Consider the following 21,811-nt stretch of genomic DNA (forward strand, 5'->3'; position numbering starts at 1 on the left):
ATAGCAGTCAGTTATAACCAAAACAGTACAAAAGATACATTCGCTCACTAGAAAATATAAACTGCCTTCAATCTAAAGGCATGCACAACAAAGGATATAATCTTTGTCTACAATCGTATTAACCATAAACAAAAAGCATCATACAAAACAGTGCTGCATCTACAGAAAACCAGGGAAATTACACAGAATTTTGTCTTGCTGGAGTGACAAATAAAGATATATTAACAAAATTAGCTTCTAATTCTGACACCAAAAGTAACATCTTTTAAAGTAACTTCCAACTATAACTCAAGGAACAACAGGAAGAAATTAAATGGTCTCAATGATGTATCCAAGGTATAGATAACAAATCTTGTGATACATTGTGTATATTATGCTTTCCATCAGTTACTGCAAGTTTTATTCTAACAGTTGAAGAGCTGGTGCAATAATTTAGTCCTCTTCACACAGAGCAAGTGATACATTCACATCCTTTTGTCTTGCCATGCAAATACTTTCTTTTTCAGCTATCAATTTTGTCTCCAGTCATGATTCAATATCCATTGTAGAGAAAACAGACAGTCAAGTGGTATCTTGTCCCAAAGAAAAGGAAAGTAGAAAATCTTCAACATTTACCAATCAATACATCGCATTCAACATTTCGTGGTTTCCTCATAGGCAAGAATACCATGAAAAGCACATGATCTTTTCCACAACTCAAGATGACTACTCTCTGAATATATCTTGCTGTTCTCAGTCTTCATATCTTAATCATAAAAGACCAGTCTCTGTATTGGCTTTGTATCTAACTATTTGTATGTTTCTTTTTTCCATACAATATCATGTGTGTATATCTCTTCCTGCAGAGGTATATGTTTTGCTAAGAAGTGGATAAAATTCTTGATCACAACTTGATCATAAATAGTTACTGGATCACTTGGTTGACACAAATAAATATTAATTGTGACTATGGTATAAATACTCCCTTGCTACGAGTACAACATGTATAGTTGGTAAATATGTAACAACTTTTCTGTCGGGATAAAAATTCCAAAGCTTTTCAAGTATAACATGTTGTGTTAATGCAGCTACAGCCTTAAATACTTCATCTTTGAAGCTATCACATAAATCCTATGGGTGTCACTAACACCAGAAATACTTGATATCAAATCAAGTCACTGTCAGATCAAAGTATTCCCACAACTCTTCAAGTTATGTTGACAAAATGCAATAGAGCAAGGTAGCATGAAGTGTACCTAGGCTAAATCTAAGGTACTATTACACTTGTATATATTTTACGCAGTACATTTTGTGGATTAAATGTACAAATACTAGTAAATCTTAGCATGATCAGACAGTGTCAGAAATTAACACAAAGTACTACTAATCTTTACTGTTGCATCTCCCTCAAATAATAATCTACATGGAACAAAACTAAATACATCTCTGCTGGTTTTGTAAGGATCTTTCCAGCATGCCTTAATCATATCAAATAATAAAGATCTGATGAATATCATACAACATAACATCTACAGTCTGATGGCTTCTCTGTCTATACAGAGTACAGGGTACAGGGATTACACAAGGTTTACTGCAAGATTGGCTAAATCACGAAAACTCCACTATATGATTGTATTTTCATCTTGCTGCAAGTACATGTACCTTTACAAACTATATCACTATTTACTTTACACTGAAAATAGCTGTTAGTCATATATATCACTTAACTTTCTCATCTAAAAATGCCCCATTTCTCTGAAAAATGCATTGCAGCTTTGTTTTACTTATTATACAGTACATATGTCCAACATTGTCACACATGTAATGTGATATCACCCATAGGGTCATGGACTAGAGGATCATGGGACTAGAGCATGATGGGATAGGTCAGTGAAGGTCGTACTGTTGTAAGATAGGATTCTTTGATTTCGACTTCTTGTGGGTGTGTCCTTCTTTCTTCTTACTCTTTTTCTTCTTAGAAGGGGCACTGGTACTAGCACTAGCACTACCTGAAAATGTAAGGGAATGCATACACGTAAGTGTACGTAGTTCTGTTGTCAAGAAAAACATACACTTTTATCAGCTTTAGCATTCCTTCCCTTTTCTACCTTATGATATATAAAAAAGGAACTGATACAGAACCTTTCTACCAAGACACCAACCAACCAACCAAGGTTGGCTGAGCACGTCGGCAGAACGTACTGCGCCTGCGCAGAACCCCGCATTTTTCGTTGGATTTTTGGTCAACGTTGCATCAGAATTTTGACTGTTGCAGAAGATATCTTTTCCAACACACCATTTGGAAACTACTGTTGAAATTCTAACCTTATATGAGCGAATACAACCTTATATGAGACGTTCTGCTGAAGTGCTATGTACAATACATTATGGGTTTCGCGCACGTGCTGGTTGGCTGAAGTTTGTAAGCAGTCTGACTAGATCTGGCCATGTCTACCTTTCTATATAAATTAAGATAGTTATAGGACTTACTGTTACTGGCAGGACCTGTTGTCATCCCCATAGTCTCCCACTGTTGGACAACCCTCATGGAGGAAACTGTGGGAGAGAAAATGTCAGTCATCTACATACATGTGTACATACACAGTTCTACTGTGCACAGTTCTACTCTTCATGTCATGTTGACAATGTGTCTCTCTCTTGGCTTGCCTTCGCTTACTAAGACATATAAGTGACCCTTGGCAGATGATGGCCACACGAAAACTATATAGTCTGGTGGCAGAGACCGATAAGCGTGCAGTGCGGTCCATACAAAGTTTTTTTGTTGTTTCTATATCTCTGAGGTGTGCTCTTTCAGAATCTGAATGATGCCACTCTGTCATCCTTGGGCAATTCGCACAATATGCAAATTAAGGTGGCCATTACTGAAAATCAGTTTTTCGTCAATATCTCAGTAACTACTCATGGTATCAGAATAATTTTGGTGTCTATCGCCATCTTTTGAGGGATAACGAATTAAATCTAGCCATTTCAGTAAAGTTAGAACCACTATTTTTTGCTAAATATGCAAATTTGGGCCGCGCAATATGCAAATTAGGGCGGCCATTACTGAAAATCAGTTTTTCGTCAATATCTCAGTAACTACTCATGGTATCAGAATAATTTTGGTGTCTATCCCCATGTTTTGAGGGATAACGAATGGAATTAAGCCATTTCAGTAAAGATCAAACCAGTTTTTTTGTGCTGAAATATGCAAATTAAAGCCGCACAATAGGCGAATCAAGGTGGCCATTACTGAAAATCTGTTTTCCGTCAATATCTCAGTAACTACATATGGTATTATAATATCTTTGGTGTCTTTCCCCATGTTTTTTTTTGGAATAACTATTGAGCATAAGGCCATTTCAGTGGAGATCAAATAGATATTTTTTGTGCTTAATTTGCAAATTTAGGCCGCCATTACTGAAAATCTGTTTTTCGTCAATATCTCAATAAATCTCATGGTATCAACAATAATTTTGATACAATACACATACATTTGTACTATACACATGTTTTGAAGGCTAGATAATCAGAATAAACCATCCCAGTATTAATCACACCAACATTTAATGCAAATTATGCAAAAACTAACCAGTATATAGCATGGGCGCCTGTACCTCTGAACACTGATAGGATTGTTAATAAATGATACAATCTGTTAAAAAAATATTAGACCCTTCATAAGCCCACACCTGTGCCTTACCAGCGTCTGTGTACAGGCAGAATAAAGCGCTAACTTGACGTCCTGAATTTTATGTCAGCGTGGCCCGTGTAGAATTTAAGTCAGAGTTGAATTCTTCTTGATTCCCGGACAGGCCAAAATAGCCCGGTAGCCGCGGGGTGTCCCACGCCTGAAAGTGTCAAAAACAGCCCGGGAACTACCCGCCAGGGACTTTTTTTTACAATTGGGACCAAAGCTTAACAGATCTCCAAAAAGATGACCGGCGGCCGCTCAAAAGTGCACAGTCCTAATTAAGGCGAAGGATGGGACCCTACCACTGTCTTAGGGGAGGACAAGCTTGTCAGGTGGGCAGAATACTTTTCAAAAAGTCTTAAACCGCTCAAGCCATACCTCAGTAGCATTAGTCACCTACACCCATTACCTGTTGAGATCGAGGACATCTCCGAAGCTGAAGTCAGTCACCAGGCATGAATGGCATCACTTCAGAGATGCTGAAAGCCGAGGGTGACTGTGTTGTGAGATGGATGCTTTTCTGATCGCCGTACATCGCAAACGCTTTAATAGAACCATAACCATCTTCCCTAGTACGCCTTCCTTGGAATAAAGCAGGCATTCAACGGCGATCACAGGGAAGTGCTGGAGGACTGGAAGAACGGATCAGTAGTTAAGCTGGAGTCACATTTGAAACGGGACCTGCTCGGCATGTTCTCGGTGTAGACGCCGGCCGGCGTCATGAAGCCGAGCGTACGCCGGCTGTCAGGGTCACAATTGAATTTTCCTTTACGGCTCCCTGTCGGGGCGCTGAGGCGGCTTCTATGTAAAATTCACAAAATTTTGGTCCCCTTGACGACCGGTTTCTGTTAGGGACCCATCCGGTGCCCAGTCAGTCTTCTGTCAGACCTGTGCGGGGTGCGGTAGGGTGCCGACTAGCTCTTGCATTCCGGCCGGGCAGCTACAGGGTCCCTGGCGGGGTCAAGGGGCGATCCTGGCAGGTCCCAGGCTGGTACGCCTGTGGCTGGTATGGTGGGTTCGGCCCTGCTGGTTGATGCGCAGACCAGTGTATGGTCACTATGACTGACTGATGATGTAGCTATGTCGAGAACAGCACAGTACCCTCTATATTGTCTATAACTACCTTCTTCTGAACAATTCTAGCACAGAACAACACACGTGACTTCATAATCTTGGACAGGTGTCTGTGCGTGACCCGGCGGCTAGGTTACGGTTTGGTCCGGTGAGGTTACGGGGTCGCTTCGGCGTACCTTGCCCGCCGGGGCCTGAAGTGATTTTAAGTTTGAGTCAAATCAATTTGGCGACGTCGCGGGGCCAAAAAATAGGCCGGCAGCCGTCGGGAACCCCGCCTATTGCCTTCCAGGTCCCGTTCCGAATTCGGTAGTGCCAAAAACACAGGCCGAAAACGCGCCGAGCGGGCCCCTTTCTTGAATTGTGACATAGGCTTAAAGTGTGCATTCCAAAGAAGGGAAACCTGAATGAATGTGATAACTTAAGGGGAGTGACAATTCTTTTTTATACCAGTGAAGGTGTATGCCAAATGCCTCCTGAACCGCATGAGAGATGCAGTAGGCAAGGTCCTCTGGGAGCTGCGAGAAACAAGCTAGCTTTCGCTCAAAGAGATCCTGTGCTGAGCAGATCTTCACCCTGCGGTGGAGGAAATGTGCTGAACTGCAAACCCCTTTAGCTATCGGATTCATTGATTTCTGCAAGGCGTTTGATAGCATCTAAAGTCCCTCTTTATCATGTACAGTTATGGGCTGCCAAGTAAACTTATGTATACAGTTAAACAGATATACTGAAACTCGAAGTGTTGTGTACGGACGGTTGAAGGAATCTAGATACAGCGGGTGGTTTGAAGACGGATCCTCCAAGGTTGTGTCCTGTCACAGATCCTCTTTCCCGTGGCTATCGACTGGGTATACGTACTTGGGAAGCAACAGGAGAAAAGGGGGGTAAAGTGGGTTCCAGAGACAAAGTTTGCCGACCTTGACTTTGCAGACGACATTGCGACATAGCGGAAAACACCAGAGATCTCCAACCCCTAGTGACCAACATAGTCCGTCTGCAGACAGCATTGGGCTCAGCATCAGGGCCAAAAGCAATTAGCATGCTGATAGGGACACGTGCTCCTCTTAGAAGTGTGACCATTGACGAGAACAAATTGAAAGTGGCGGAGAACTTCACCTACCTTGGGAGCTCCATCAACAACAAAGGACAGATGGACAATGAGCTAGACTGTAGACTTGGAAAGGCCTCAGCAGCCTTCAACCAGCTTGGCTTTGAAACCTACTATGTGGAAATCAGCCAAGAAAAGAGACTGAAATCACTAGATGCTTCTGATAGTGAATGCGTGAGGAAGATCTTAAGCATCAGACGACAGGACTTCATACCCAACACAGATATATGAGCCAGAGCTAACCAACAGCCAGTGTCTACAATCATACGCAAGCGGCGTTTCATGCTAGAAGACGTCTGCCATCTAGACTTAAGTAAACTTAGAATTGTCTTTCAATATTGAACAGGTTTTGGGTCCGATAAACTATACCAAGGCATGTGCGTTTGCATGGAACATGGGTCGGAATTAGGACCCCTCCTTGCTGGCAGCCAGGTGCGTCAATAACAGACAAGGCCCAAATTTGCATATGTAGCAAAAAATAATGGTTCTATCTTTACTGAAATGGCTTAATTTAATTCGTTATCCCTCAAAACATGGGGATAGACACCAAAATTATTCTGATACCATGAGTAGTTACTGAGATATTGACGAAAAACAGATTTTCAGTAATGGCCGCCCTTATTTGCATATTGTGCGAATTGCCCAAGGATGACAGAGTGGCATCATTCAGATTCTGAAAGAGCACACCTCAGAGATATAGAAACAACAAAAAAACTTTGTATGGACCGCATTGCAAGGTTCTCCAAAAATCAGGGGTTTGGCAACCGGACTAATATCTTCTTCAGTGAACCAGACAACACAAATGACTGAATGTCTGCTTTTTCAACAAAATAAAACAAACTAAAGCCCTATAACACCCAGCTCAAAAAATTTCCCAGAAAAAGACATTACAGATTTCAGAATATAATCTTTATAGACTAAAAGTAGGCCCACTGCACAGACTACTTGCCTTTGCCCAGGATTTTGTATAGTAGATGAAAGTACTGCAGTACTCACCAGAACTGCCGGGGGAGCTGTTGGAGGCTGTGTCCCACGGTAAACCCGCCGCCATGGCAGCCACCTGCTGAGCTGACATGAACCTACCCAGGTGGTCCCTCTTAGGCAGGTTTTGGTGGTGGGCCGGGGTCGACACCACCGGGGAGTCCTCATAACCATCAATGTCCACATGAACATCATCATCTAACAGGGAGCTGGGGGAACATGATGTAAGGTTAGAAAATTACAACGTTTATTACCAGTATATCTGAAAATAATTTCATCAGTACTGCTTCTTGTTGCTATACATCAGCTCCATATAGCGGCAAGAAGCAGTACTCCAGTCAGAAGCTCAAAGGTGTCAACTAGAATCAAAACGTAAGCGTAAACATAAACGTAAATGCGGTGGTATATTAGAAAATCCCAATATCCAATGTTTATTGCATAAAAAATAAAAGTAATGTAGTCCCATAGCCTTTTTCAGGTGTAAGGGCAGTGGGTTGTTTATCCACTGTGTCTAGGGCACGGTATTGGAAGGTGGAGCCCATCCCTCTCGTTCTACTTACCTCTCCAACGAAAGTCAGGTACCCATTTTAACAAAAACTAGGACAACTTTTGTGTGAGAGAGAGAGAGAGAGAGAGAGGGAGACAGCTAGAGAGAAAGACAGAGAGAGAGAGACAGAGAGACAATGAGAGAGACAGAGAGAGAGAGAGACAGAGAGACAATGAGAGAGACAGAGAGAGACAGAGAGAAAGACGGAGAGACAGAGACAGAATGAGACAAAGAGAGAGACAATGAGAGAGACAGAGAGAGGGAGAAGAGAGAAAGACAGAGAAAGAGAAAGAGAGAGAAGAAAAGAGGCACAGGGGGAGGGAAAGAGTAGTTCCTCACCTAGCAGCATTGCCGAGCAGGTAGAGCCGGACCTGTCTCCTCTGTTCGTCAGAGTGCTGCGGACAGCGGTGGGACCGTGTGCACATCCGCTTAGTGTGCTCCGAGATCACCCCGCAGATCTGTTTTAGCACTGCCTTCCTCTCCTCTGTGGACAACAAGAAACAGCTACATAAAACAAATAATAAACTAGCTTGTCCTAAACAAGAAATGACATTGCAGACTTCCAGGTAGTATTTTGGGTATTCATGACCATTTTTAACTTTGTGTATGATATATTGTAAAAATTTTTACTGTACTTTTATCTTCATTGTTTCCATAGTCACTTGTGTACAGTGAATTTATCATTACTGTTATCATTTGTTTTTTGCCATCCCACCCCCTTTGCCACCGCCATGAAGATAAAGTTCTGTGGACAAGTTACTTACCAATACTCATGGCCTCATAGTTCACATAACCACCAGACGACTGCATTCAAATACAGGTAGAAATAGTTAGAACACATAGAACAAAAGACATCTGTCTGTCTCTTCAGAGACATGTAATTTGTGTGTAATAAGTTATTGTCAGACCCTTAAAAATCCCCACTAGAATTGCCAAGGGTACAGCCTATAGAGAAGTGTGTGTAGACTTGCTGAAAGTAGTAAGTAACTGTGCAAAATTTAAACTATTAACAAAACCTCTGCATGGTATGGGATGAACAGTCAGGCTCATTTAATATTCTGAGCACCAGAAATTGGCATGCCAGCATTTTTCCTGTCCAATATTGACAGACACATGTCCTTACCTTGTCTGACCCTACACTGCTCACACTGGGAATGTCTCCATTCTTGCTGGATTTGGACGGCTTGGACTGGCGAGGGGAATTCGCTTTCTGGATGGAAATCATATGTGAATACATGTATATACTTCAACACAAGAACATGAACCCGTATGCTGACAAGACTGTGTTTTCAACAGTACTGAATACTTTGTTTATAATAATTGGAAACAGAGGTACTGTTTGCGAATGAGACTTATAACTATATTAGGAAAATGAATACAGTTTCTATAAAAATCAAGAACTCTCTCCATAATTTTCTTCTAGCTTACCTTTTCCCAACCTCTATTTCTTACCAGCATGCTTAGTCACTAGTTCGCATGGCATCTTATGGGTAAACAACTCATGTTTTCAGTTTTAGATGTTGACAAACAGTAATCTTCCTTACTTTGTCACTTTTCTTTTTCTTCTTCTTCTCTCCGTATGTCCAGTCATTGTCATCATCATCATCACCCTCTGACTCACACTTGCCTGTGTTTTGGAGCCTGGGTTAGGGGAGGGAGCAGGGAATTATATATGGTATATTGGATTATACAAAAGAGTGTCAAATGTTTACTGTTGTGTTACGTGTAGAAGTTAGCCTCTACAAACTACACACAACAGCATAACTTCTCTAACACGTATACTAGTACTTAAAAGTAAGGCCACATTAACTGGATTATATGTCAATGAAACAATTGAAAACTATAGACGGGATGTCATCCTTAAATGTGCTACTATGATCTTAAATGAGACTGTCTGCCAAAGTGCTATGCATAGTGCTATGCATAATACATTTTGGGTTTTTGCAGGCATAGTACATTCTGCCTACGTGCTACTAAGACATATCTACTTAGACCACATTAACTGGATTATATGTCAATGACACATTTGAAAACTATAGACGGGATGTCATCCTTGAATGTGCTACTATGATCTTAAATGAGACTTTCTGCCAAAGTGCTAAGCACAATACATTTTGGGTTTTTGCAGGCATAGTAGTTCTGCCTACGTGCTGCTACGACCAGCTGGCTAAGACATTATCTAAAAGTTGCATCCCAAAGTAGCGACACGCAAACATTTTGCCCACCTTTTACTGGCTATCCTGCTGGAGTTTCTGCCCATCCCCATACATTTCTCCAGGTGAGGAGCAAACCGGTTGGCAGAGATGGTCCGACCACAGTTTGGACATTCACACTCGTACTGTTTCTTGGACGAAACCGGCTGGCCAAATATATCCAGGCCCACCTGGTCAACTATTTCTGGAAAAGGTAAAATATAGAACCGTTTCAAATAAGTTTGCTACAACATTTTATTAAGTTCTTTATATTTTCTATATCTCTTGAACATCATGAAGGCAAGATTGCCTGGTTTATGCTAAAAATACTGAGTAGTATTAAAGTCTCGTTAGCACTAGTAGTATGTTTCTTTACTTACCAAATTCTTTGAGTTCTCTGAAAAAAAGGAGAAGAGATTCATCATCACACAGCATTGAGTTCAATTCTATATGTACTAGTATTGAGTAGTCTTTTATTTATTTATTGTTTGACTCAGGCAAAGCCCATAGACAACATAGACAACACAAAATACATAAATTTAAAAATACAATATCTAGGATAAAAGAAACGGGGCCTATTTAAGGTCTGCATACCAACTGGCAGTATCGACGCCAGAACTGACTTCTAGGGAAGGCATCAGAGCGTAAGAGCAAACTGATGATGCCGTTACCGGACGCCAGGAGGCGAGCCGCAAAAGAGTGATTTACGAGCTTTACGAGCTCATGCTACAATTTCTCTTTATGTTTATGAAGACTTACTACATTTGCAAAAGGATCGACATTACAAGTGACCATCAAGATGTCAAACCTGAGACCAGACACTGGGAGGGACCCCTACTCTTTCAGGTGGGATCTTTAACATGCTTGAGTGAAATGAGGAAAACGTTAAGTGCCTTTCCCAAGAGCACAACATTGGGGCATGTTGGTGGATTCAAACCCAGGACCTATAGGTTCTGGGCCATATTACGCCACACAATCTCGCTGTCATTGCAAACTATTGCAATATATCTTTTCTGATTTTTTTGCAATGATTTCTTTATCAATAAAGAACAAGCCTGAGCCTTACGCAGGATCCACATCATCCACGAAGAAGGTTCCCATCTTACAGGAGCGATGGACGTCAAAACACAAGCCGAGGATGACATCATCTACCAGCTCACTCAGCACGTCTGGGGCATAGTTCTGTACGGCAGGGGGAAACTTTAGGTTAGCTATCTGTATCTGTATCATGTGTGTATGGGTGTAGCTGGTATAACTGCCCTTCGGCATTACACACAAGCTTCGTAGGCACGCGGCACGGCAGCAGCTAGCTATATCACACCGAACGACTTGTAATGTTACAATACATTCAATCTTTGCACATTAATTGCAGTTGTTTAAAGCTAGTGATGGTGGCAACTGTTCTTGGTGGCAACAAGTTACACTATACTATAGCCGCGGCGACTGTTGCAGGGCTTCTCTTGCTTGCAGTCTTTTACATTAGCCCTAATGTAAAAGACTGCAAGCAAAAGAAGCCCTGCAACAGTCGCCGCGGCTAGTTACACTATAGCACTAGTATATGGAGTATATAGTATATTCAGTTAGTATATTCAATTTCAACATGCCATTTTGTGTGCCAAATTGTGATGCCAAATAATCAAGGACGAGATAATTCTAGAACATGCCAGCTGTCATACACTTAACATGTATTCAAATTATTGAAAAAAAAAACTAACAAAAAAAACTACTAGTATTGGACTACATATGCATGACAAACCTTGAAAAATTACCAGTAATCTTTTCAGCCCCTTGAAATTAATTATTTTGATTTAACGGTAAACATGTGCGCCAGACGATATCGCTCCTCACCTTGCCTCTACCAGGCTTCGGGCAGCTAGCATTGTGAAAGAATAGAAATTAACGAAGGAGCACATTTACTCCTTAGTGGCACAACTCCCCTGGCATGTTATCTGGCTAATTTTTCTACTCCTTCCAGCCACTTGCCGAAGCCTGGTAGAGGCTAATTAAATTTCGGTCTTCGCCGTACCACGAGTTGACAGTCCTCGCTTTCCTGGTCTTCACTGCCGTCAAAGCTGTACTCGGACATCTCTCCACACACCGTCCGTCAGTTAGCCGGGATGTCCGGATACTTCCATAGGTTATGAGCCAGGAAATTATTCACAAAGCGACGAACAAATTCCGTAGAGAGTAGGCTCACTTCGACGCCAGCTGTCATGTAAAAAATTATACAGCTGCCGGGTTCTTTTTATCGAAAAATCACCCGTTTAAAGGAAAAGTACGATTGCAACTGTAAAAATTTTGTCACCCTGAGTTAGAATACCATCTTGGGCATAGCTGGTGTTTTTTGTGGAAGGGTGAGGTACCGTGAAATGAAGAAAAACGGTAAATTCTGGACAAGGCAGATTTTGTTTTCATCCAGTGTCCGCCATTTTGGAAAGCACTATGCCATGAGATTTGTGGGCGAGTCTACTCAGATATGGGGGATTTTTAACTATCACATGATTTTACAAATAAATTGCATGACATAAACGGCAGTATAAAACCATCTAATATTGTCACAAATATTTTTTCATAGTTGCTTTTTATAACAAAGGTACGAAATAAAACGAAAAAATTAATAAATGATGTATTATATGGATTGAAATCCCGTCTGGTAAGTTTGGTACATTCTACACAGGTCTAAAAAAAACTACGATGGCCCACACGAACAAATTCAATCAAGGCGCCTGTATCGCGCTCACAGTACAACACATTCAGCCAAGTGAATAGCGGTAAAGACAGAGCTCTGCCTGCAGTGAAGATCATACAAAGTTAGTAGATTAAAATGATATATCACACATAATACGTATTTGTTCACATATTAATGATGACCTAACAAGAGAGTCTTCCTGTACCATTTAGTGTTCACGGTTCCTCCTTAAATTAGTAAAGCCTTTACTAAACTTGTTCCTCTTTGACCTCTTTTACTGAACTGGGTTAAACATGTTCCTATCTCAGAGAGCCTGTCCTCTTCCGGATGATCCACAATGATCTTTTTAGAAATCGCTTTATCCTTTTACATGTAATACCTCCTACCAGGAACAGCTTTCCAAAAAAAAAAAAAACAAAAAAAAATAAATAAAAATTAAGGAATTGATGGAGGAAAACAACAGCTAGCCACTAGCTTCGTCCCTTTAGCGCTGCCTGGGGAAGTGGCCGCACAAACTCCTCTGGCTTATGGATAGTGTCTTCTTACCAAAAGGGATCTGCTTGGAGATTATGGGGAAGTGCACTTTGCTTGCCCACTTATGCGTACATGAGAGTTAGTCGCTGCCATCATTGACGCACAGGCACAGACCACCAGAGAATACCATACAGGCAATATGGGCGTTATCTTTGATCCCCTTCTTTGCTGGATGAGATTGTTTGGCAAGTTGATATCCTTCCGTTATGGATCCGGAAACATTTTCATGAGGCAGTTGTATTAAGAAGATTAAACCGATTTTACTGCTTTTCATCTAACAGAAACACCGAAACATCCTTCCATTCGACGGGGCAGTATCCGTTTGCCAGCCAAAGTATGACTGGCGTAGAAAGAAAGCCCGATAAAAACGCCTAAAAACACGTCCAAAATACCTCAAAGCCTAAACCTGTGTTTGGAAAGTAATCCTTTCCCCATAGGACTAAAAACGCTTTATTTGTAATCGGATAAAGGCATGGAGTCAGGATATGATCTTTGATGTAAGCTTAAGCCTGCTGTATACCTACCATACCCTGACCTATTTCTCAGAAAGGTTGCAGCGTCACTGATGGTGAATTGCCTGTTGCCACAAACTCTTCTTTATGGTTGTATGAAGTTAATGAGGAATAACGGGTGTGTAAAAATGATGATGTGCGTTTCCGTTATGCCTATCCAATTTTCGTGATGATTAGCCTGGTTATGTCGCAGGTCATCAGTGTTAGTAAACATCATAGCAACATACGCTCGTTGCTCATCGTACACGTGCTGTATGCTTATTGATGTGTTTTCATGTAGGTCCTGTACTCTCGCGGGAGAGCGTAGGACTAGGAGGCTGTTTGGCAACCGACGTCTGAGCAGACCAATTGTAATCTCCAAGTACATTGTAGATTCTGTTGGAAATTATATAGCCACCTGCACGCCTTGGCCAATGGTTACAGGCGGCGAATATAGACTCTCTTGTCCCACAGAATTTGCTTGGAGATTAGAACAATGCATTGGTCACTAGAACATTATTGACTTAACTTGTATTCTATTGATCAATAAATGATACCTTAGAGATCAATGAAATCACTCACTCAACGGATCTTTGAGAGATCTACCAATCTGTCAATGGTGTCTAAACGGTCACAGCTCTAGTAGAATTACTAGTTAATGGAGAGGCAACGTGTAAAAACACACCATCACAATTATTACTTAGTATCACGTATTCTTTATTTTGACCACCAAAAATACAATTTTTACGATTTTCACTCACGAAAATACAATTCTCCTATTCCCAACGAAATGATACATGCACAAAAGAAACCTTCATCGACGTATACGTACCGTACAAAAACATACAAACTACCAACATAGGCATAAAGTTTTCATACAAGAGTCTCTCTATGTAGCTATCGACTGTTTTGTCATACAATGGAGGCTACCGATTGTTGTAACAGCCATATTGTTTAGAACAAGCAATCTCGAGATCTGTAACTCAGCAGCACGACAGGCGCGTCTATGGTAGCCGGACGTTCGTTTTGCTGGACGTTCCTTTTGCGGACGAGATACCGCCATAGGCGGATCCCTCCGTTCTTGAAACTGTCCCAGACCGCATTTCTCAGTGTCGGCAGCCGGAATGCGTACACGAGAGGATTCACAATGGGCGCCAACCACAGGACCACGATGTAGACGAACCGAAACAGATTGCCGATGCCGTTCATCCCGTCCCAGCTGTTGTACATGGAGACGAGCGTCGTCACCTGCCACGACAGGAACAGCAGCCAGGCGAGCAGGAACACGGCTATGATGACCAGCACACTTCTGGCCCTCTTCTGTGCGAGGACGATCTGTTGTCGGTTGATGTGCACGCGTCCGGCCTGCTGGTTGCCGTTCGCCGCCGCGGACAGGCGCCGTCGGAGCGCCAGGAAGACCCGCGCGTTGGTGAACACCACCACGGCAACTCCCGCCGCGCACAGGACAGTCATGAACAGGATGTAGCTCCCTTCCACTGCGCCCAGGAAACACAGCTCTTTACTAGCGTTCATCGAGTAGCAGTTCCACCCCATCAACGGGGAGAAACAGAGCAGAGCGGCGGAGACCCAAGCCCCGGCCACCGCCGCCAGAGTGTGCCGGCTGCCGACGGTGGTGCGATAGTAAATGGCGTGCTGGACGGAAACATACCGATCTACGGACAACAACACCAGCCCAGTTAGGGACAGAAACACGGGAAAGTGCAGCACCGTGACCAATAATAATATGTACTTTCGAAACGTTACGGTGGACCGTAACTTGAGCATGACGTTGGCGACGACATTGGTGATGATATCCGAGACGGCCAGGTTAGCGATCTGGTAGTACAGCGGTTTGTGTTGCTGTAACATAGCAACGCCGAAGACAACGAGACTGTTCAGAAGGGTACCGATGGCGCTCAATGTTGTTGTCAAAGCTTCCCTGCCAGGAAAGCTAAAGAGAATCTGACTGGAATTCAGACAAATCGTCATCACGGTCTCAAATGTCAGGTTGTCGCCAGGACCGTTTTTTCCGAACCATTCAAGGCACGAGCCGCCGGAGGCATTTGCGAATGTGAACCTGGTGGTGGTATTGCTGATGTTCCCCTCCATGTCTTCTTGAACAGTGAGAAGCGACCGGGTTGCGGTAAAGTTGGAGCGGCACGACAGACACCAATCTGTGTCTCCCTCCGATTTCGCTAACCGGTACCCTTTATGACTGCTTACTTGAAACACGTTTTCTTTTATATCTGTTTTAATTTATTCAAATTACAACAGGATGCATCTTGACGAATGCTCGATGGGGAAAGATCATCAAGGTCGCCGGTACTTATTTCTATCCCGTCTTATCTTCTTTGTGGATGCATAAAATTGATGAGATGAAAACCTTTGGCTAATCAAATCTTGGGAAAGCCGACTTGTTAATTGATTTGGACCAAAAGCTCATTTGGAGATATGGACAACTGCCTTTAGAGAATATGTGGTATCTTCTTCTTGGCAATCACTCGTGATCTTTATTTGTAATCAGATACAGAGTCATGTACAGATACATAGTCATGCACAGATACAGATTCATGTACAGATATACAGACTTTCCGAGTATGATGACCGTGTCAGCCCCTGCACCTGAGTGAGGGTCACAGTTGACACGGTAGCCTTCGCGTGAATTTGTTTAAGGTGGATAACAGGTTGCGAATCTGAGACCCACACACTTGGGCATCCGTCTTCCCCAGCGGATCCATCGAGGGAGACATGCTGGTTCCGGTTCGGGTGCTTGCAGCGAGCTGCCGGTGACTTGGTTACGCTCAAGTTCCGCCTTGATCACGCCAGCCCGCCTGGCGCTGCTCTCGTCCGCCAGCTGAAGACAACTGCCGTTGGAGACTTGACCCTCTAATTGAGGGGGGATACGTGTAAAGTGCCTTTCCCAAGGGCACAACGTCGGTGCGCATGTTCGGACATGCCCCCGTGCTCCGACCCAGGTTCGAACCCGGGGCTCCTTGTTGAGCGCCGAACGCTCTATCCACTACGCCACACGACGCCACCATATATGTGGTATAAAACGATTAAAAACGAGGGCAAACTTTCTGAAACTTTCTTTGTAATGAAGCACGACCTCGTGCTTCATTCATTATCATGCACCGAGAACATTAGACTAACGTGCTTTGACGTGCTGATTGTGTACCCAATGAAGGCCACACCACTTCGTTTAACAAATGACACTCTAATGAGAACCCAGATCTAACGAAATAGGCAGAAGGCTTGATTACCACATGTTTATATTTTTGACTGTACCGGGTGATTCCCGTATTCATGTTGTCATTTTGTTTGTTTGTTTCGCATAACCGCATTTAGGCGTAACACACCAGTTTTGTACATGTAAGTACCAGCTGCGTAAGACCGGACTGTAAGGTTTGAACCACTCACACCGGGAAGGTCCCCTGCTCTTTTCGATAAGTGCGGTGGGCTCTTCAACGTGCGTGGGGTGTGGCTCTCCCAAACACGGGACCTCCATTTAACTTCCTATCCGGGGACGTCCGTAACAGGTACTCATTTCCACCTGAGTGAAGTGAGGAAAGTCGTGTAAAGTGCCTTTCTCAAGGGCACAAGATCGGTGACAGGGTAGGATTCGAACCCGGGTCCTCTTGGTCCTGAGCCAAACGCGCTACCGCTACGCCACACGACCCCACGACGTTGCATATATTCCAATAGTTGAACGAGCAAATGGCTCATAAATAATATAGGATAGTGCACCACACAGTTATAACGGTCCAACAGAATTTTATTTACAAGTATTTGAATCTACAGTCGATGATCCAAGATAAAGTAGATATCAAAACAGTCATTAACAGTTCTCTATGTTATACAACAAAATGTACAGCCAAAAGTGCACGAAAGACGACTACATTACATTGACTTGCAATTCTAAGCTGTCAAGAACCAAAGTTTCAAAGTCACGACCATCCACTTGCAAAATAGATTATTAAACTGACAATAACAATTCCTAAACATTACATCTACATCGCAATTATAATTAGACATTGTAACCATATACAATTTCAAAATTACATTGCATTACATTGTACCACTATATACTACTTTTACGTTTTACGTTCTTATAACACATGTCAACGTTCATTTTTGCTACAGTAATGGTATTCACCAATACAGTAGTCATGCTACAAGCTACATTGCAATCATAACGACAGCATTGTAGCTGTATACAATGATATATAGCATTTTACAATTTATTTTTCTTCTAACACAACCGAACATTTTGACTAGTACACTAATGATATTCACCAATACAGCTGTCATGCTACAAACTACATTGTAATCATCATTACAGCATCATACAACGTCAAAAATACATGATATTTACCATTTTACAATTTATTTTTCTTAAACACAACTGAACATTTTACAGTAATGATATTCACCAATACAGTGGCCACGCTAAAAGCTTCAATAGTCTGCTTCATCTACAAGTAAGCTATTTAGATTTTAAACATGTGAAATGAATTATAACTACTGTGCAATGACTGCCATGTCCATGTTAGCCGGATGTACCTGTTGTGGTGGGTTGAGACACCGCCATAGCCTGGCCCAACCGTTCCGAAAACTGTTCCAGACCACGCTTCTCAGCGTCGGCAGTCGGAAGGCGTACACGAGAGGGTTCACAATGGGCACTAACCACACGACAACGACGAAGACAACCCCGAAATGTACGTTCATTTTGGGATTGTTTTCCCAGCCGTTGTAGATGGTGACGAGAATCCTCACCTGCCAGGACAGGAACAGCAGCCAGGCGAGCAGGAACACGGCTATGATGACGAGCACACTTCTGGCTTTCTTCTGCGCGAGGACGATCTGATGCTGGTTCATGTGCACGCGGCCGTTCTCCCGTTGTTCCCCGCCCTCCACCACGGCCAGGCGCCGTCGGAGCGCCAGGAAGACCCGCGCGTTGGTGAACACCACCACGGCAACTCCCGCCGTGCACAGGACAGTCATGAACAGGATGTAGCTCCCCTCCACCGCGCCCAGGAAACACAGCCTGTTTTCTGCAGTGTCCATCGAGTCGCAGTTCCACCCCATCATCGGAGAGAAGCAGAGCAGAGCTGCGGAGACCCACGCCCCTGCCACCGCCCCCAGCACGTGTTCACCTCCGACGGTGGCGTGGTAGAAGATGGCGTGTTCCACGGAGACGTAGCGGTCCATAGAGAGCAGCACCAACCCCGTGAGCGATAGGATCACAGGGAAGTGCAGCACCGTGACTAGAAGTAAGACGTATTGTCGATACGCCACGATATCCGTTATCTCGAGCATGACATTGCCGACTACATTGGTCATGATGTCGGTGACGGCGAGGTTGGCTATCAGGTAGTACAGCGGCGTGTGCTGATGCAACTTCGCCACGGCAAAGACGACCAGGCTGTTCAGCAGGTTGCCGATGACACTTGTTGTGATCGTGAGGACCTCCCTGCCGGGAAAGTCGAAGGGACCCCACCTCGATCCGGCACAAGTCATCTTCACAGTCTCGTAGGTCAGGATTTCGCCCAGACCGTTTCCCGCGAACCACTCCAGGCACGGGCCCGTGCCGTTGGGAAGGGTAAACGTCGTGATGGTGTCGCTGATGTTCCCCTCCATGGCCCTCTTGAAGATGCACACTACTACTGAGGAGCGAGCGGGTTTTAGCAACGTTAGTGAGGTACGACGGATGATTGACGTTTGCCTCCCTCTGAGCTTGGTCTCCCTTTATAACGACGCAGGCGTTTGGTGCGTAGGCGTGCGCGTATCTGCTTTTGATTCACCCGAAACACATTAGGGAAGATTATCCGGGCCAGTGGTCTATCCTGTTCGTGGATGCATAGGATTAAAGAGATACATTTCCATTAACGACATTATACTCGATGATTAACTGTGTTGCTACAGATTTATATTGTCATCACCGTCATCGTACTGATATACAGTGGAAACACTAGAGGTGCTTTGAGGTACGTACTGATCAAATGGCATACAAACTCCTTTCTGACTGGAAATGGCATAGAGACAACACTGTTGTAGATACTAGACTGCCGAGCTTTTAAATTTGACATATGCACGCCATTAAATGTCACATTTACACGCCAAAGTCCATCTTCAAATGCGTCAGATTACACGTGTATGAAATGCCACGAGAACGTGGTACAGAAACCTGTTTCTCTTTCATCATCTTTCACCTTTCACGCTAGTGCGAATCTTCCTCCGTTCTGACGAGTTTCCGTGATGATTAAGAAGATTAGACGGACGGTCCTGCAGATGGGCTCCGTTTTCATCGTGCCGTAAAACACAGGAAAACACGTTATTATTACATCACCCGCTGTCACATTTCCGCTGGGTCCACAGACGATCAAACCGGCAGTTGCTAGTCCCCTCCTTTTGATTTGCTTTAAAAAAACGAAGCAATTTGACCCACCAGGCTGTAAATCCGGTAGTACAGCGGTCTTCTGCTCTATTTCCTGACAACGTGGAAGACAACAAAGCCGCCGAGGCGTTAGTTGTCTGTTGGGAAAGTCCAACACTCCACCGAACCAGTTACCTGGTTCCCAGAGTCTGCCTTCTCTTCTCAGTCTGGAACGTCAAGTGAAACTCTCGTTGACGAGGAACGCTCTGATGGTAGCGGGGCTTCCTTGTCCTTCTCCCGTTGGTAATAAAATACCGAATGGAATTCTAAATACACACTGGCGAAATGTCCGACGCCCAACGTAACCCTGGTGACCTCGACTTAATCTGCACTGGATGAGCAGTCCTTCAGTCTCCTATAGTCTACAAATATCTTGCTTACCTTTTCAGTGCTGCCTGTGGAGAAATTATGAACCAGATTCCAGGAGAAATTGCGAGATCCTTTCCTCGTTAGAAGACGAACGAACTTGTGGCTACTGCAGACCTTTTCCCTCTGCTTATCTGAAGAACAATCAACGCGATTACATAATTACTGCAATCATTTGCATGTGACAAACTAGAAAAATTTGGTTAACTGTTTTGTTAATAGCATTTTCATCATCTTCATGGCGATATATGATCGATCGATCCTGCTTGCCCGTCAAAATTAGCTTTGTAGGCATGAGAAAGTGACCAACTGTGGTTCTTTTTTATTGTTTCCGCCTTTGACACAGGTGGGTGTAACAACGAGGTCGGTCTATGGCAGCATTATTCTTATTTCTATTATGAACCATTTTGATTGCAATTAGTGAAATTAAAAACTGTTGTTGCAAACGAGCTATTCTGTCATGCTGAATGATAACATGAAAAACACGTTGTGTGTTTCCATGCGCGCCAATTTTGCAGACGCGATCTCTCCAAGTCGTTACTCTGATACATGTATTAATCATAACGGAACGAAATACCATCTGCCGACTGTTTTGATAATAAAAATAACATTGACATTGAAATACCAAAACATCATCTCCCACATCTGTAGTCATGACAACTTACAAACATACCACAAACACCACACATGCACAACGCAACACGTAACCTTCTCCACAAAGGTATTATATATATATAGCATTTGGCATGGCTCCATGTACATGTGGCCTTTTTAGCTGATACCTTGTACCAAGAAACACAAACAGTCATTGATGGGAAACTTTATTTTCTGTCACATCATGAGTTGTTGATACAGTATGCAGATACTACATGCAGTACTCAGTTCAAGTCCATAATGTAATTGCTTTAGAAACCTGTATCAAATTATCACAAGTGAACTACCATTTTTGTACTGTAACATTCAGGAGTGATCTGGACATTAGCAAACTTGCTGAAATTAAACAACTGCTTAGAATTTCAACCACAGATATTATTTTTACTTGATCACCTTTGGGACGATCCTAGAACTACCATGAACTTATTCTTTTAATCCAACAGCCACCATATTGAATTGTTATGGACCTAGGGGTGTATAACATTACATAGTACGATGCAGAGTTAGAATTTTCAAATTTACAATTCCATCAAGTTGCTGGTACTCAGTTTCTACGCAGATTGCACATTAATTGCTACATATATTTACAGGCTGGCAGGTCTATACTATACATACAAGGCAATCATAACATATTCACTATTACAAACATGGTGGAAAATGGTTAACACGTTACTCATTAAGAAATATTGGCAATAGGTAGTACAAATGTACCTATCCAGAAACTTTGGGAGTTTGGCTAATGCTATATGCTCAAAGTTATGATGATAACTGTGTAGTAAACTTTGATGGCAAAACTTTTACAGAACATGCATGTTTTGACAAAAAATTTCATTGAAATTCTGGCTAAATGTAGGTAAAACATACAGTTACATATTTCATGACAACAGGTCTTAAATTAAGAGATGACAACTCTAACACTGGAGTTAGGTGTGACACGGTGAAATTCATTCAATATTTCATGGACTTACTAGTATCAACAAATTTGTGCACCAAATTTTCTACCTTTCAAACTGTACAAAATGTGTATGACCTATGGATAATGATGAAAGTCTACATTTTAACTAGATGA

At 42.9% G+C, this 21,811-nt stretch overlaps 3 protein-coding genes across 4 annotated transcripts; all 3 read right to left on the reverse strand.

The window, feature by feature from the left end:
* Positions 1 to 1,757: 1,757 nt before the first annotated feature.
* On the reverse strand, positions 1,758 to 12,014 carry LOC109474185 (ataxin-7-like protein 3). The gene is made up of 11 exons (XM_019774438.1): positions 11,599 to 12,014; positions 10,639 to 10,754; positions 9,953 to 9,969; positions 9,606 to 9,777; positions 8,925 to 9,021; positions 8,504 to 8,590; positions 8,145 to 8,184; positions 7,720 to 7,864; positions 6,849 to 7,042; positions 2,470 to 2,535; positions 1,758 to 1,988 (listed from the first exon to the last, which is right to left on the reverse strand). Exons 1-11 carry the CDS (start codon positions 11,656 to 11,658, stop codon positions 1,867 to 1,869), a joined length of 1,116 nt encoding a protein of 371 aa, XP_019629997.1. The 5' UTR covers positions 11,659 to 12,014; the 3' UTR covers positions 1,758 to 1,866.
* A 2,226-nt stretch (positions 12,015 to 14,240) lies between these two features.
* Positions 14,241 to 15,395, reverse strand: LOC109474133 (adenosine receptor A3-like). Its single transcript, XM_019774341.1, has one exon. The coding sequence runs from the start codon at positions 15,393 to 15,395 to the stop codon at positions 14,241 to 14,243; it is 1,155 nt and encodes a 384-aa protein (XP_019629900.1).
* Positions 15,396 to 17,051: 1,656 nt separating this feature from the next.
* LOC109474184 (melanocyte-stimulating hormone receptor-like) lies at positions 17,052 to 20,197 on the reverse strand. Of its 2 annotated transcripts, none has more exons than XM_019774437.1 (2): positions 20,104 to 20,197; positions 17,052 to 19,132 (listed from the first exon to the last, which is right to left on the reverse strand). In XM_019774437.1, the coding sequence occupies exon 2, from the start codon at positions 18,924 to 18,926 to the stop codon at positions 17,808 to 17,810; it is 1,119 nt and encodes a 372-aa protein (XP_019629996.1). In that variant the 5' UTR covers positions 18,927 to 19,132; positions 20,104 to 20,197; the 3' UTR covers positions 17,052 to 17,807. The 2 variants fall into 2 exon arrangements, with proteins under 2 accessions (XP_019629996.1, XP_019629995.1); XM_019774436.1 differs by lacking the exon at positions 20,104 to 20,197 and adding an exon at positions 19,474 to 19,791.
* Positions 20,198 to 21,811: the final 1,614 nt, after the last annotated feature.

The sequence above is a fragment of the Branchiostoma belcheri genome, unplaced genomic scaffold (genome assembly GCF_001625305.1).
Source record: "Branchiostoma belcheri isolate BF01 breed outbred unplaced genomic scaffold, Haploidv18h27 scaffold30, whole genome shotgun sequence".
NCBI lineage: Eukaryota > Metazoa > Chordata > Leptocardii > Amphioxiformes > Branchiostomatidae > Branchiostoma > Branchiostoma belcheri.

Coding starts and splice junctions, on each gene's coding strand:
- LOC109474184 (XM_019774437.1), bottom strand. CDS start 18,926: ATGGAGGGGAACATCAGCGACACCATCACGACGTTTACCCTTCCCAAC.
- LOC109474133 (XM_019774341.1), bottom strand. CDS start 15,395: ATGGAGGGGAACATCAGCAATACCACCACCAGGTTCACATTCGCAAAT.
- LOC109474185 (XM_019774438.1), bottom strand. CDS start 11,658: ATGTCCGAGTACAGCTTTGACGGCAGTGAAGACCAGGAAAGCGAGGAC. Junction 8,591..8,924: donor AGAAAAAGAAAAGTGACAAA/GTAAGGAAGATT, acceptor ATTTCCATCCAG/AAAGCGAATTCCCCTCGCCA. Junction 2,536..6,848: donor CAGCTCCCCCGGCAGTTCTG/GTGAGTACTGCA, acceptor TCTCTCCCACAG/TTTCCTCCATGAGGGTTGTC.